Source organism: Mytilus californianus, unplaced genomic scaffold (genome assembly GCF_021869535.1).
Source record: "Mytilus californianus isolate M0D057914Y unplaced genomic scaffold, xbMytCali1.0.p SCAF_5, whole genome shotgun sequence".
Taxonomy (NCBI): Eukaryota; Metazoa; Mollusca; class Bivalvia; order Mytilida; family Mytilidae; genus Mytilus; species Mytilus californianus.
Window position 1 is genome coordinate 35,873,346 of NW_026262701.1, and position 17,606 is coordinate 35,890,951.

A 17,606-nucleotide genomic window follows, 5' to 3' on the forward strand; every position below is an offset into this window, starting at 1 on the left:
GAAACTATAATGTAAATTTCATAAATATCTGGCAAGAATTGTACACATCAGACCGCTCATAAGGTAATTTTCCATATAATTAATATTTCCAAGGGGCATAACTCCTTGAAAAATTATTGATCGGCACTGATTTTCGAACTGGTTAAAGACATGGCTGATATAAACTTATGATTTCAGTTTCATAAAATTCTGGCAAGAATTTTACACATGAGAGCGCTAACAAAGCAATTTTCAACATAATTAATGTTTCCAAGGGGCATAACTCTTCAAAATAATTGACCAGCACTGACTTTCGAACTCGTCCAAGACATTGCTAATATAAACCTATGATATAAGTTTCATAAAAATCTGGCAAGAATTGAACACATGAGAGCGCTAACGATGCAATTTTCCATATAATTAATGTTTCCAAGGGGCACAACTCTTTTAAAAATAATTGATCTGCACTGATTTTCGAATTTGTCCAAGACATTGCTAATATAAACCTATAATATAAGTTTCATCAAAATCTTGCATGAATCAAACAAATGAGAGCGCTAAAGATGCAATTTTCCATATAATTAATGTATCCAAGGGGCATTACTCTTTTAAAAATAATTGATCAGTACTGATTTTCAAACTTGTGCAAGACATTGCTGATATAAATTTCATAAAAATCTGGCAAGAATTGAACACATGAGAGCGTTAATGATGAAATTTTCTATATAATTAATGTTTCTGAGGGGCCTAACTTTTACAAATAATTGATCAGCACTGATTTTTGGAAGAACGCACGGACGGACGCCTGGTATTTCTATGTCCCTTACAACCTGTTGCGTGGGGGACAAAAATGCCACATTTCCTAATTTTATATAAAAGGTCTTAACAATAATCTTTCTGGATTTTTGTGTTGTTGGATTACTGTTGTTGCAAGCATCTCCTTTTGTTCACATTAAATATGGTGGACATACCTGTACATCACTATGGAGATGCCAGACAAGTTCAATGTGAGATGTCTGTTTTCTTTTGCCTGTATCAAGTCAAATTATATTTTCACAATTTGTTATCTTGTTGTCTCTGCTTTTTGTTTGAAGGCCAATGTATATATAATATGTGAAAATAAGTAGCCAACCAAATTCCTTGATACACACATCATGTGTCAAAAACAATAAATGAACACAAAGAAAAACTAAATAATTATTATTAAAGTTCATCTGATTGAATAAATATTTGTAAATTTTTCTCTTCTCTTTGTAATTCAAACAACTGTCTGCACTAAGATTGCTGGAATTTTTAAACTGGTCAATTCACAACTGAAAAAGATTAAAAACTGTGCTATAACACAAAAATTCTTATTGATACTAAACATTAAATACTTCTGTTAGAAGATCTAGTGACTTTCAGATCGTTTGAAGTTTCTGCTCCACTACTGGCATCTGTCCTGTTGCTCATGGCAAGTAAACATCAAATGAAAAGTCTCAATTTATAACCCATTTCATGTTCCTTAAACAAATAAAATCATCCTATACTACCGGTAGTTCAATTGCTTAGCAAATTATTTCTTAATTAAAAACAAAAACTCATCTTATATAGCTATTAATCATGTAACGGTATCTGAGTCTCAATTAAAGTCTTATAAAAATTACATGTGGTATGATTGCAAATGAGACAACTCTTTACCAGAGACCAAAGTAAAAGTAAGCAACTATAGGACACCGCACGACCTTCAACAATAAACAAAACCCATACCGCATAGCAAGCTATAAAAGGCAATGAAATGACAGATGTAAAATATTTCAGACGATTCATTTAAGATGATACTAAGTTTGAACTATATTTCAGTAACTGCTAGTACTCTAAGCTGAGTCTAAGGTCAATACTTTGTGTCTTTAGTGTTTTTGTTATTAATTTTTGTACTTGGTAATGATCTGATGAGACAAGCCATTTCCAACTTGTTTTACAGATTGTTCTAATGTTATATATAAATGTGCTGTTAGATCACTGTTTCAGGTTAGGTGAAGGGTTTAACACCATCCAAAGTTAATAAACATGAACAAAAAAACTATATATTCTCTCTTCATCAAAGCTAACATACCCCTAAGTATCATGATTATGCTGTCATACAAGGCCTGAATCTTTCAATTTAGTGACTAAATCTTCCACACTTTCCACTTTTTGTCCTGCCTCTCTGACTGGGGGGTCCTCTACACTGACAATCTCCTGTCGTGAGGCCACATCTACTCCTAAATCTGACGGTGTCTTCTTTGCCATTGGTTTCTTCTTTGCTTTCTGTTAATAACAGACAATGAAACATAAAATTCGGGAGAGCTTTAACTGTCCTTTATTGATACCATTTTTTTTTCTTATACCGCAATAACTTAAATGGAAAAAATCGGCAGTGTCCTAATTCTCGTCCTCAATAAGTGTCTTGTTAAGTAAAATAAGAAAGTTTTCTCTAGATTGAAAAGCAAAGCCTCTAAACATATGCAGTATTACAGCAATTTTCAATGAAGGTGATTTGTCACTATCGTCCAGTTATTGTCCAGTATCATTAGCAAGTTGTGTTGTACAGCTAATATAGAGGATGAAACACAAATATCATTCAGTATGAACAAACAAAATATTGAAAACATATTTTATGTATAGTTGTTCAATTCTCAATTTTCTTATTAAAGAAGTATGGTCTAATTGCAGAAATAGTACCAAATAAACACTGGTACATGACAAAAAAAACCTTCCATTACAAGCAAGAAGAATTGTCACGTAAAGGTATTGGCTGTGAATTATTTAAAATTTGTTAATATACACTATAAGGTCAAGGAACAGTAAAGAGCTATGTCACTGATTTTGGTAAAATATAAATACAACTTTGGCTTGTTGAGCTATAACTGAAAATAAATAACATTTGGTTCAGGCAACTTAAGTTAGAGAACGGAAACTAAAATTTTGCATTTTTTTTCAATTTATAAAGGGCATAACTAGAGAATGGTTAGAGTGACCCCACCAAAATTCGAACTTGATCTGTATTTTGTGGTAATAAGCATTGTGTATAAGTTTCATAACATTTGGTTGAGGCAAACTTAAGTTAGAGAATGGGAACTAAAAATTTTGCAATTTTTCCATTTAAAAAAGGGGCATAACTCTAGAACGGTTTAAGAGACGCCACCAAAATTCAAACCTGATCTGTGTTTTGTGGTTATAAGCATTGTGTATAAGTTTCATAACATTTGGTTGAGACAAACTCAAGTTAGAGAACGGAAACCAATTTTGGGATGTACGGACGTACGTATGCACAAAAAATATTGCGATAGCATTACACTTATTTCAACATTTTGTGGTATTTTTTCACCTAGAACACTACTTTTAATGATGTATACGAAGTCAGTGATCCTATTATAATTTTACATAGTGTGTCTAACATCATGCACATATATAAAAATCAAACATTCTCACCATAATATTAGGTAACGTTGCATATCTTGGTTCATTTAATCGTAAGTCTGCTGTTAATACTGCTGGTAGTTTGACTTTGATTGTTTCTAAACCTCCATCTATTTCTCTAATTACTGTTAAATCACCATTATTCTTTTCTACTTTGGATGCAAATGTTGCCTACAAAAAAAATCCATTATGCTCTAGTTACTGAGAATATTCACTGGATATAAGTTACAGGCCTGCAAGTATACTGACTTACTACCTTCACAAATATGTGCAGGCCATAAATAAAATTCTTTATTTTTAAATTATAGGATCTGTTTGAAGCATACCAGATATTATAAGAGCTGCATGATTATTAGCAATGACATATAATATTAACTTTAAATAATGTTATAAGTAATTCAGACCTCTTTTTTATTAAGAAAGATGTTATTGTCTTCACAGTTAAATATCAAAAAATCTTTTTTTTAAATCAAATTAAATTTAGGACTTTGGATGAGATCAACTACATAACTCATTTCTCTCTTCTCTAAATTTATAATTAAAACTAAGGAATGTTCCTCATCTTTAATTTTATTTTGGTGCCATTTTATGCATACATTAGTTCATTTCTAAGTATACTTTTATATGAACTTATCTCTAACAAGAGGCTGTCAGAGGGACAGCAAACCGGATTTTCTTGCAGAGGTCGAACCCTGAACAGGTGAGTAAGTATGGACACAACATTTAAGCTTAAAACAGCCTTGAATTTGGATTGTGATTGAATATTTGACACAGAATAGGTTTGTGACACACAATGAATGTGGTCAAAGACCTGAAAAATTTGAAATCAGAAATTTACCTATTATGGTTCAATATCCAAAATCTAATAACATTGTTATCATCAGCATATCAAAGAACCCCAAGAATTCAATTTTTGAATTGTTGATGAAATCAAGCAAAAGTTTAATTTAGGACCCTTTGGACCTCAATGGGGTAGTATCTAAATAATAATGAAAATAAATACAGGTTTAGATTCAGCTTTTCAAAAAACCCTATATATATTCAATTCATGTTGAAATCAAACACAGTATAATTTGGACCCCGAATTGGACCAACTTGAAAACTGGGCCCAAAATCAGAAATCTAAATATATGTTTATTAATAGACAAACTAAGCTTAGTTTTTAAAGGAGTTTGCTTCAACAAAAAAATATATATATATAGCATTCAGAAAATAAGTTTATACAGAAAAACAAACAAACCAACCACAAAATTCTTCAAACAATTTACAAAAGAAAAGATGAAAAAAAATCCAAAATGTCATTTATCATTAGTACAATATCTATCAAAAATCTAAATAAATGTGGATAGTGTCCACATGTGGACACAGATAATGCCCCCACTTGCATATCATATAGTTATAAAGGGACATAACTGAAGAACGGTAAAAGTGACGCTACCCAAATTTGAACTTGATCTGAGTTTTGTGGTAATAAGCATTGTGTGTAAGTCTCATAACATTTGGTTGAGGCTAACTTAAGTAGAGAACAGAAACTAAAAATTCAGCAATTTTTCTATTTGTAAACACGCATAACTCTAGAACGGTTGTGTATAAGTTTTACAACATTTGGTTGAGACAAACTAAAAAATTCAGCAATTTTTATGTTTATAAAGGAACATAACTCAAGAATGGTAAAAGTGTTGCCACCTAATTTTGTACTTAATCTGTATTATGTAGTAATAAGCATTGTGTATCAGTTTCATAACATTTGGTTGAGGCAAACTCAACCAAATGTTATGAAACATGTTGCACATATTCTTCAATGGTTAGAGAACGGAAACAAAAAAATTGTACTTGATCTTTACTGAGTTTTGTGGTAATGAATATTGTGTATAGGTTTCACAATGTTTGGCTGGGGAAAACTTCAGTTACAGAATGGAAACTAAAAATTTTGCAATCTTTCGATTTATAAAGGGGCATAACTCAATAATGGTTAAAGTGACACTACCCAAATTCAACTTGATCTGTGTTTTATCAGTGGAAGTCAAAATTAAACATTGCATTGTATAAAGCATTGATTGTACTTGATTCAACTATAATCATGGTCAAAAGAAGATAACTCCAATTTTAAAAATATATTATAAACTTGATATTTAAAAGAAAATAAAAATTTTGCTATTTTTCTTTTTATAAAGGGACATAACTCTAGATCGGTTAAAGGGATGCCACCAAAATTCAAACTTGATCTGTGTTTTGTGGTAATAAGCATAGTGTATAAGTTTCATAACATTTGTTTGAGGCAAACTTAAGTTAGAGAACGGAAACTAAAAATTTGGGAATATTTCCTTTTATAAAGGGGCATAACTCTAGATCGGTAAAAGTGACGCCACCAAAATTCAAACTTGATCTGTGTTTTGTGGTAATAAGCATTGTGTATAAGTTTCATAACATTTGGTTGAGGCAAACTCAAGTTAGAGAACAGAAACCAATTTCGGGACGTATGGACGGACGTACGTACGTACAGACAGACAAGGGTAAAACTTAATGCCCCCTCCGCTATGGCGGGGGCATAAAAACTTATCTGTAATTATCTTCAAAATGTCTAATTATGAACAGTAAATTTCAAACTTTATTTATACTGTCCTACAGATCTTATCATCAACACTTAGGAAACAGAAAATTTTCCAATAAATCTGTCACTCCAATTATATTTGTGTGATAAGATATTTACCAGATGTTTTGTTATCTATTAACAGGTGAAAATTATTTAAAAACACTTAGTGTAATCAAACTTTATATATATAATTAATAGTTCCCAATATTTTTTCTTTCATTTGTCATAAACTAATATAGATCTGCAACGTATCTATCAATGTCAACAATTCTATCTACACAATGTAATGTAATGAAATATATCCTTTAATAAAAATAGATTATTATCTAATGAAAATAATATTTGCAAATCACAATTTCTGTTCAAAGGGAAATAACTCAATCATTTAATAAGTATATATTTGGACTTCTAAAAAGTCAAAAACCCAAAAACGAGAGAGGCTAAAATCATGAAAATTGAACTTGACCTTCATTTAGTCACAGGAAACAACAGATCAAAAATTCGTCAAAGCGTTTGCATGTTAATGAATGGACAATGTTTGGCAGCCGCCCACCCATCTGTCAGCCTGCCCGCTGTACATCCCCAAATTAATAACCCGATTTTTCCTTCGAAAACCCGGTTAAAATGATCTTCCTACTCATATGTAATAAGCATATTTATCTTCTAATTTCAATTTTTTTTCAGCAAAATCAGACCATTTCTACTCCAATATTGTTCTTCCCCAGGAATTAATGTGTGAGTACAATGTAGTTTGCAATCTTTTAGTGATTTGTTAGAATGCTAGTAATTTGACAAATATATTGTATTATATAATGGCTTAATAAAAGTCATAACATAAATAATATTACTTTTCATAGTTCATTAATTGAGAAGAACTATACTGTTTTATGCGATGAATGATGACTTTTTTACTTTTCAAAAATTTTAAATTGAAAAGAGAAAAATAAATTCATCTTTATATAGTGAGATTTCCTATGACAGAAATACAAAATAGATGTAACAAATTAAATTAAACATGGCACTTAGTCTGTTGAATGAAATTTGGCACTGTGTCAAAAATTTAAGTAACACTAGTTCAAAACATTTTCTGAACACTAATAAGTTAAACCACTTGACTACCGTAATCAGGCTTGTATAGTTCGCACTGGTACATAGTCCGCACCCCCTTCTCCCAAAGAAATTTCAGGTAAAAAAACTTTTTGTAACTGTTAGAAAAGGTCTAATGAAACTCCGGTAATTTTTAAAGATGTGTGGTCGTTTGCGGTATTTTCTTGGAAAAACCTATTTTCCATCACAAAACAGAAGCTAAAACTGCTTGTAAATGGTTCTAAAACACTTCACGCTGGTTAAAATAAACAACTTAAAAACTTGTGTATGTTTAAACCGGAAGTTTGAAAAGCACGTGTAAAAGATGAAAAAAAACCCGGTGAGAATCGAAATCCGTACATAATAGATATCACTATAATACGACTTTGAAAGTAAAACATTTCCTTCCTTATGTAAAACAGTGTTTAATATATCTATCACATTAATGTTTGAAGGGTCTTAAGATAATATAAAACATATTTGTCAATAGGAAACACCAAAACGGAACAAATAATAACCGATTACGTTTTGTAGTTTACACATCATGAGCTGGTTTACGGTTGTCTTTTTTTACTTTTTTTGTACGATTTCATTCAAGCAGATACCAGTTTATATTTAGCAATGCATTGAAAAGAAACGAGAATTTTGTAATGAAGCATTTAATTTTTAAATTTATCAGTATTAATTTGATATTGAATAAAAATAACTTATTAATATGGATTGGGTAAAATTATTGGTTTGAAAAATGATAAGAGCGCCCTCTACAATGTCAATAACAAACATGGCGGAACCTAAACAAACCACATCGCGAAATTGAAATTTTCTCTCTTATTGTACTCTATAGTCCGCACCCCTGCTGTCAGGGTCAATTTTGGAGAATAAAACCGCGGACTATACAAGCCTTTTAACGGTAAATAAAAATGTTTTTTGAGGGAGATGTCAATAAGACTAACAAATCTATACAGTTTGATAAGTTATCTAAGATCTTATACCAATAGTCTTAAGTTTAGCAGTGACAAATGTAACAAAATTTTATCTGTGGCAAATCTAACAAAAGTTTACATGTTGCAAATCAAACAAAAGTTTACATGTGGCAAATCTAACAAAAGTTTACCTGTGGCCAATCTAACAAAAGATTACCTGTGGCCAATCTAACAAAAGTTTACATGTTGCAAATCTAACAAAAGTTTACATGGGGCAAATCTAACAAAAGTTTACCTGTGGCCAATATAACAAAAGTTGAACTGTGGCCAATATAACAAAAGTTTAACTGTGGCCAATGTTAAAAAAGTTTACCTGTGGCCAATCTAACAAAAGTTTACCTGTGGCCAATATAACAAAAGTTTACATGTGGCCAATCTAACAAAAGTTTACCTGTGGCCAATCTAACAAAAAATTACCTGTGGCCAATCTAACAAAAGTTTACCTGTGGCCAATATAACAAAAGTTGAACTGTGGCCAATATAACAAAAGTTTAACTGTGGCCAATGTTAAAAAAGTTTACCTGTGGCCAATCTAACAAAAGTTTACCTGTGGCCAATATAACAAAAGTTTACATGTGGCCAATCTAACAAAAGTTTACCTGTGGCCAATCTAACAAAAAATTACCTGTGGCCAATCTAACAAAAATTTACCTGTGGCCAATATAACAAAAGTTTACATGTGGCCAATCTAACAAAAGTTTACCTGTGGCCAATCTAACAAAGCAGCTGTCATCTGTCCTGTTTGGTTACAGTCATCATCAATAGCCTGCAAAAATATAATATGTATCTAGTAATTCTAGTTATAATATAGTCATAAAATTGAGAATGGAAATGGGGAATATGTCAAAGAGACAACAACCCGTCCAAAGAGCAGACAACAGCCAAAGGCCACCAATGGGTCTTCAACGCAGCGAGAAAATCCCGCACCCAGAGGTGGTCCTCAGCTGGCCCCTAAATAAAATTGTGTACTAGTTCAGTGAAAATGGACGTCATACTAAACTCCAAAACATATAAATGAACTAAAATTAAAAAACATACAAGACTAACAAAGCCAGAGGCATTCTTCTGTCTCCCAATTACCTTAAATGCCATTCAACATTTAAATGCTGTAATTTCAAACAATCTGTTTAATATGAAGATCAAGATGTGATGTTGTCTTTTAAGTGTAAACGGTATCTATTGTTCCAATAAAAAAATTTGAGGAAAAACATATATTATAAAGTTTCTGATAAAACTGTTTCAAGACTAAAAACACATTTTTTTTTTTACTTGACACCACATAAGGCAGATTTAAAAAAAAAATTGTCGTAGCCTGAGGACACTCAAAATTTTGGTTGGCAAATTTGTTTTTGAAATCAGAATTTTTCAATAAAACACATAATCTTTTCGTAAGTAGTCAATTGATTTGGCATCTACTATGTTATTCTATATGTTAATTGGATACCTCCTAAGTCAAACCAATTTACTATACCACTCTATATGTTAATTGGATACTTCCTAAGTCAAACAGTAATTGGTTAATAAACAGTTTATAGTTGTCAGGAAATTGTTTACTGTAAATTTAGAAATTATTGCGATGTTTTTATTATTGCGAAAAATGCGACAGGGTTATAATCGCAATAATCTAAACTCGCAATTTGAAATTTTTTATATGAATTAAAACAGGATTTTTCTCAATATCGCTAAAATTAAAATCGCATTTTAGTCTAAGATGACAAAATTGCAATAATAAATGCACACAATGATTTCTGAATTTACAGTATATTATAAATTAGTTCTACAGCTCAAGCTTCTAATTAATTATGTTTCAAAACATAAAGAGTTTGTATGAGCCGTAGATTTAGTCAAAATTATTGTATTTAAGGAGCTCATGTTCAGAAATATTTTAGGACCTCCATAATTCAAATTCAGAATATCCATAAATCATTGAGGACCTCCATAATTCGATTTCAGGACCTCCATCATTAGATATTTCAATTATTGAGGTCCTGGAATATTTCAGGAGGTCCTCAATGATTTATGGATATTCTGAATTTTGAATTATGGAGGCGCTGAAATGTTTCTAAGCCCTCCTTAAATACAAAAATTTTGAATAAATCTGCACCTCATATCTTAGCTGTGGAATGAAACTGAAACAAAAAAGAAGAAAATCAAGGTGACAAGAGAAATTCCCACAGAATCAAACTGGCACTTTTATCTCATGGAGTTATAATTCAATCAATCAAGCCACAGAAATTTGGCAAAATATATTATATTCTGTTTAGTATGGCTATACTGTATCACAGGTAGATATCTCTCAAGATGAAGAACAGGAATTTTGTCCCATGTACATTTACTCCATAACCTTTCATTTTCTTTCTATCAATGAATATATCTTTATATACAATAATCCAATACAAAGTTATCTAAGGGTTGTTTACCTGTTTTCCAACTATTACTATGTCAGCTTTTTCATCCTGTGCAAGTTTGGCTAAGAATTTGGAAACATGTATTGGTTGTAAAGTTTCATAATCTTTAGGATCAATGTCTACATGTATGGCTCTGTCCGCTCCCATGGCTAATGCTGTTCTTAGGGTTTCCTGAAATAAATATTTAAAAGTTAAGTCCATCAATAATTCAAGCATGTTAATCTGCAATAGGCATTCTTATCAACTTTTTAGTCCATCATTATTAATTTTAAGAAATTTTAAAATTTGCAGAGATCTAAATATGAAATCAAATAATTTTATGCAATCTGTGAATCCTATTTCAATTTTGTAATGTATATTGGAATTGTGTAAAGTTATCAAAGATGTCAGGCTTTTTTATATAGATTAGACCCTTGATTTTCCTGTTTGAATTGTTTTACACTAGTCATTTTGGGGCCCTTCATAGCTTGCTGTTCGGTGTGAGCCAAGGCTCCGTGTTGAAGGCCGTACTTTGACCTATATTTGTTAACATTTTATACATTGTGACTTGGATGGAGAGTTGTCTCATTGGCACTCATACCACATCTTCTTATTTATATTATGTTAAAATTTTGGTAAGCCAGACTCCCGTTAAGTCTACACAAGACTAGTTAGTGTAGTAAGACAGACTCCCGTTACATCTACACAAGACTAGTTAGTGTAGTAAGCCAGACTCCCGTTACGTCTACACAAGACTAGTTAGTGGTGATCAAATCAAAACAATAGGAAGGTCAAATCAACTAGGAATTTGTAGAGTATTTGAAAACGAAAATTCCTAAATTTTGTGAAATATAATTTTTTGAACAAAGTTACATGTGTAACTCTCTATTGATAAAAATTCTAATTTTTAACAGCTTTTGACTTGGATAACAGTGAAGTATAACTATTCATTTATTTGTGTGGTATAAATTTCCTTCATAGATCACATGGTTCAATAAACTTCAAATCCCTATGGGTGTATTTTACCAATTAATTTTACATGAATCATCATTGAAAAATCAATTATAAGAACATAATGGATCATAAAGATTTAAGACAACACCAATAGACGCTTTCAGTTTTACACCTACATGTATATTTCAAATTCTGTTGCAAAAAATTACCAGTGTGTAAACTGCAAACATTTTGAACATTGTAAGAAAATATGTGATTGATTGATTGTTGTTTTAATACATATACAACCAGTGGCAAGGAAAATCTTTGTATTAATAATTCTTATGAAGGATATGGCAGATTCCTTATAAGAAAGTGAAACAACTCCCATAAGCACTTTAGGCAAAAATCATAAGCAATGAACTTCTGTTTTTGAATACATGCTTTACTAATAAAGATAAAGACAATTTGACCAAAAAAAAAATTATGAGCATCATCCTTTTTAAATAAACGAAGCCTTAAATATCATGTTTCTGACATAAGATTTGACAGACTTTATTGTTTCTGACATAAGATTTGACAGACTTTATTTTTTCTGACATAAGATTTGACAGACTTTATTATTTCTGACATAAGATTTGACAGACTTTATTTTTTCTGACATAAGATTTGACAGACTTTTTTATTTCTGACATAAGATTTGACAGACAAATTGAGTTTCTGACATAAGATTTTGACAGACTTGATTCTGACATAAGATTTTTTATACATAAGATATTTTGACAGACAATATATATTTGTTTTTTTTTGACTGACATTGGAAATCAAATCCTAGTTGAAAGTAATTTTTAAAACTCCTGGAGAATACTGCAGCCTAACATCTAACAAGATTTCACTACAGGTCAAAGAACTTTAACTGTTAGCACATTCAAATGTTTCAGACATAAGAAAACAAGTTTGACAGATCTTATGTAGGAAACATATAAGTTAAAACTATTGCTTGAATAAAGTTAAATGAAAGAATCAACATGTGTTTTTTCTTATGCCCAGCATGACTTACAGTTTTAACTGGCATATATTGGAACCTACAATGATTTTGAAAGTTTTTACAGCGATGTTCCTGACATAAGATTTATTGACAGACACTGAGCTATAAAGCAAGATATTTGAAAGTGAAAAAAAATATATATCACAGATGTTTTTGACTAAAAAAAGTAACAAATTTGGGAACAGGGATGTTTGAATAACCAGACTACACTAGTAAATACCAGTATACAAGTGTCAACATAAAGCATTGCAACACATAAACATTGTGTAAAAAAATGGGAGTTAATTCTGTCAAAATTTTTGCATTTTATCAACTTGTTTTAATCATTTCTACTTTAAACGGAAACAATCATATCCAAAAATTATTTTTATAATTTCTTCTAACATCATTATTCCTCAAAACATTCACAGATTATCTTTAAAATAACAGTAATAATTATTTTTATTTATTTATTCATTTTGACAGACATTTCAATTTCTTATATGGAATCTGCCATATATTATAAAATAAAGACATAGAACTTAGTTTAGTACATTTTGTGAAGAGTAACATGTCAATTTCTGTCCTTAACCAGTACTAATCCTTTCCACAAATTGATAAACAGGAATAAATAAAAAATATTTATTGTTTTTGTTCAATAAGTTGTATGGATGAATTGTAAGCTGCAAAATCAGGGGAAATAACTTTCACAAGGCAATTATCTGTTATTTCGCATGAGAAATCCAGATGTACAGATCGGTTTAATAAAATTATTATCATTTATTGTCATTTTAACATCTCTTAATACACTGCAACATAGCAATGTTAAATATGTAGTGTTATAATAATTATGCATGATAATTTTATTTGACCTGATTCTTATGTAAACAGACCTGACATTGCTGTGGTCCACATGACACAGCTATTACTTCTGATGCTATTTTCTTTTCTTTAAGTCTAACAGCTTCTTCTATAGCTATTTCATCGAATGGGTTCATACTATGTTTGACTCCATCGGTTACCACACCAGTTTTATCTGGTTTCACCCGAATCTGTTCAAAATGAAAATAGAATCTTTGACAGTTATCATACATATGAAATGTAAATTACAAATTTTATCTGGCTAACATAACTTTCATACTTAATATATAAAATCACTGTATAAATGTTCAATCAAAACAATGTACATGTATGTACTCGATGGGGGAAGTGGAGAGTGTCTTAACAGTGAATATTTTCTGGTAAAAACTCTTTCCTTTTAGAAGAAATACACAAGATAAGTGTAAATATTAACTCTGAAACGGTTAAGAGTTAAAACGATGAAAATTGAATTCAACCTGTGTTATTGGTCCAAAACATTCCATTAAATTTCAATGAATTCCAAAAAGGGATTCACCATTTATCATCAAGAAACCAAAATGATTTGTTTTTTTTCCAACAATCAAGTACCGTAACTTCAGAATTGTTAAAGTGAAAACTACGAACACTCAACTTAACTTGTCCTTAGTGATTCAAAACATACGTTAAAATAACAATTACCTTCAAAAAGAGGTTCCCTATATCATCTGGACGCCAAAAAATAGTGATAGACCGACAAGAGGATTTCTATGTACCCCCCACTCTGTAGAGCGGGGCAAAATAAAAAAGAAACAACAGAGGAGCGACCTTTTTCAATAATAACTCTCTGGTCCCAACAACTGCATCTAGCAGTTTGACCTATGGAAATAAACTGCTTCGCTGAGCGCAGCTGGATACGCCCACAGAGGTCCAAACCTGAACAGTTGGGGCAAAAATGGACACAATATTCAAGCTCGATACAGGTCTGAATTTGGATTGTGATTAAATATTTGACATATTATAGGTTTCTGAATAAATGTAGTCTAAGAACTTGAAATTGGTTATATGAATTGAATTTATATTCAATTAAAGATTTCTTGCTGTTGTGCAATACACTGTGCTGTTGTGCAATACTTAGTAAACTGTTGTCAGACTAAAAACAAACAATAACTTCTCAATGTTATATCAGAAATTTATAAAAAAACTATAGGGAGGTTATCTTAATAGATATAAATCAGTCATCAAAGTTTAATGAAAACTGCTCTAAGCACTTTAAGGATATTGTCCAAAAACTTGAAAATCAACCTTTTTTTTTATGAATAAAGTCTTATAACTCAAAAACGTAAAATCTTGAGTTTATAAAAATCAAAAGGGAGCTTACAACAATAGATATAAACAATTCACCAAAGTTTCATAAAAAATGCTGAAAGCGTTTATGAGTTATTGTCCGAAAACTGGAAAATCCCCCTTTTTGTAATGAATAAAACCCCATAAATCGGAAACGTATGGTCTAAAATTTATAAAAATCAAAAGGGAGCTCATGTCAATAGAAATAAACAACTCACCAAAGTTTCTTGCAAATTAGGGAAATTGTTTTTGAGTTATTGTCCACAAACATGAAAATCCCCCTTTTTTAATGAATAAAACCCCAAAACTTGGAAACTGTAAATCCGAAATTTATAAAAAACGAAAGGGAGCTCACGTCAATAGATATAAACAATTCACCAAAGTTTCATGCATATTGGTTAAAGCGTTTTTGAGTTAATGTCCGACATGATGATGACGGACGGACAGACGGAAGAACAGACAGTCAACGGTATACCATAATACGTCCCGTAAACTGGCTTATAAAAATTGCAATAACAAGCTGTTTGTAGTTGAGAAATCTATATCAATTCTAGGGAAATTGGTTATGAAAACAATTCAAATCTTTTATTAATTGAAATTGGAAATGATTCAGGTTTTGGCACTCACCTCTGATCAGACTTGAAATAAGGTGGCCATAATTTATTGGATAAAGCATTGTGCAATCCAAGTGTAAAACATACATGAAATAATTACATGATATACATAATGATTTTGATGGCTTTATAAAGTTTTTGGTTGGATTTTCTTAATTAACGAATTGTACATTATGGTAACAGATCCAACACTGCATGATTAGGGCTTAACTACATATATTTAAATGTATGCATACCTCAAAACTAAATTTTTCAAAAATATTTGATCTGAAGTCAAAATAAAAAAATAGGTTTTCCTGGCATTAGTTTGTTGTGCTTGAAAATAATGAAATTGATAATGCAGGATTTTGCATCGCTGATATCAGAGTTGGTGGGGCCCTTGATGAATCCTAGAATCCTCTGCCATAAACCTACATCTACAAAGTTTCAGTTTCTGTCGGGTAGAACATGAAGATTCTGCCATGTAAGAATTTTTTTTCTTGCAAGTTCTGTTTGCAGGAGAAGACCAAAGTAAGTTACCTGTGTGCTGTGATCCAATGGAAATAACTTTATACAAGTGAACTTTAAATTTTAAACTTTAAAAAGTTGGCCAAGGGTTCAAATTTACTTTAAGCAATGCAAGGTCCAGGACCTTTGACCAAAGATACTTAAAAGGTCCTCCATTATTCTTACATGGTCCAATTTTTATCGGAAATTCAATTTATAAAAACAAAAAATGGTGACCATGACAAAACACCCATCATATCTTACTACATTAAACTCATTTTTTTCTAAATTTCTTAAATAAATTCAGTTAGAAAAAGGCTTCCCCTTATTTCAACACTATATGCTGTGTTAAATAACACTGTTTACTCTTATAATTGGTTTTGTTTCTATTGCTGCTTAAGAACACTTGCCTAACTTTGTGTCAAAATATGATTTATTATTATGTTCTCAAGTTTCCCTGGATCTTGTACGACGACCGGTCACATGACTAAATATCAAATCAATTGTGAAGAATTTAAACAAATACATGAGTTTCCTTTCAGTAAAATTACATATTTCAAGATAATTTTTATTCTTGATTTCATATATTTTTGTTCAAAATGCTTTTGTAACTTTTTAACATGCAAAAATACGAAAGTTAGTCTAGTGTACCTAACTACCGGTATTGGGTCCGTTCGCTCCCAATACACGTTTGCACCCTACATGCTCCCACCCCACACGTTTGCCCCCTGGGTTTGTTCCCACCCTATTTCTATTTAAATAATGGTTGAATTATTAGATAGTATTTTTTAGATGTATTTATCAAAATATTTAAATTTTCATGAATAAATATTCGGGAATTTTTAAATGAAATATTGTTCTGTGTTTGAAAATATTGATTGTTGTTATAACTAGCTTTGGTGTAAATATGCATGTTGTTAGCTTAGTATGAGTAAACTCAATGAAGAATTGGTATCTTCCGCCTTTCTTTTACATATCTTAGATGCATGAACTTTGCCTGGATCATCACTGGGACATATTATGTATAATAGTCCCAGATCATCATGACAATTTTTTATTCATTATTTATTTCGTCAAAATAATTAATAAAAACACTTTAAGAAACCTGTTTACGTTTTTATAATGTCACTTTATGTTGAAACAACAAAAAAAAAAACCTTATCTATAGCAATATACCAACTTAAACACGATTAGATAAGTATTCCACAATACCAATAAAAGGTTCTTATAGACCCAGGTTGCGAACTTGTGGGTGCGAACATGATTTTGGGCAAACGGACCTGGATTATCCTAACTATTGGTGGGAAGGTCCGAACCCATTAAATAATTAAACATCACGGACCTCGGACCACTGCTAATTTGAACCCTTGAATTGGCATGGTCGCAAAGAGATCCTGTTCCAGTGTTTTTGTGTACACTTCATTTTAGGTCATCATGGTCATAGCTACATTTTTCATGCCACCGAGTTATGACTTATGAGACTTTTGTTATGACATCAGGTCATGTCATTTCATTACTTTATCTTATTTACTTTGAACTTTAAGCTCATTTATGAAATGAATGTCGCCAACTAAGTAATGTTAGATAAGCTCTAAAAAGATAAAGCCTTAAAGCCTAAAGGTTAAAACAATGATACATTTTTTAAAAGACGCTTGTTTCATATGATTATTAATGTATTTCGTAAAAAAATGTCCTGCCTATTTAGACTGATATAGAAGTTCACCAAGGATGACAAAATCTTACTTTAACAGCATAATCTATAACTCGTTTACAACCAACTAACACTCTCAGTGCTGACATTTTGACCTTTGAACTGGGAGAAATTATTATTCCAATGGCGAAAACGTAATTTTTTATTGTTATGGATTAACAGTCATTCTATTTACACAGTTA

General features: G+C 31.1%; 1 protein-coding gene across 1 annotated transcript; it reads right to left on the reverse strand.

Annotated features, from left to right (window-relative positions):
• Positions 1-1,164: 1,164 nt before the first annotated feature.
• Positions 1,165-17,551, reverse strand: LOC127701619 (electron transfer flavoprotein subunit beta-like). The gene is made up of 7 exons (XM_052205595.1): positions 17,457-17,551; positions 13,323-13,481; positions 10,503-10,661; positions 8,786-8,848; positions 3,433-3,591; positions 2,075-2,268; positions 1,165-1,292 (listed from the first exon to the last, which is right to left on the reverse strand). The coding sequence occupies exons 1-6, from the start codon at positions 17,511-17,513 to the stop codon at positions 2,098-2,100; spliced, it is 768 nt and encodes a 255-aa protein (XP_052061555.1). The 5' UTR covers positions 17,514-17,551; the 3' UTR covers positions 1,165-1,292; positions 2,075-2,097.
• Between the last annotated feature and the right edge of the window lie 55 nt (positions 17,552-17,606).

Coding starts and splice junctions, on each gene's coding strand:
- LOC127701619 (XM_052205595.1), bottom strand. CDS start 17,513: ATGTCAGCACTGAGAGTGTTAGTTGGTTGTAAACGAGTTATAGATTAT. Junction 8,849..10,502: donor TAGTAATAGTTGGAAAACAG/GTAAACAACCCT, acceptor ATATTTTTGCAG/GCTATTGATGATGACTGTAA. Junction 3,592..8,785: donor CTTTGTTAGATTGGCCACAG/GTAAACTTTTGT, acceptor TTTTTTTTGTAG/GCAACATTTGCATCCAAAGT.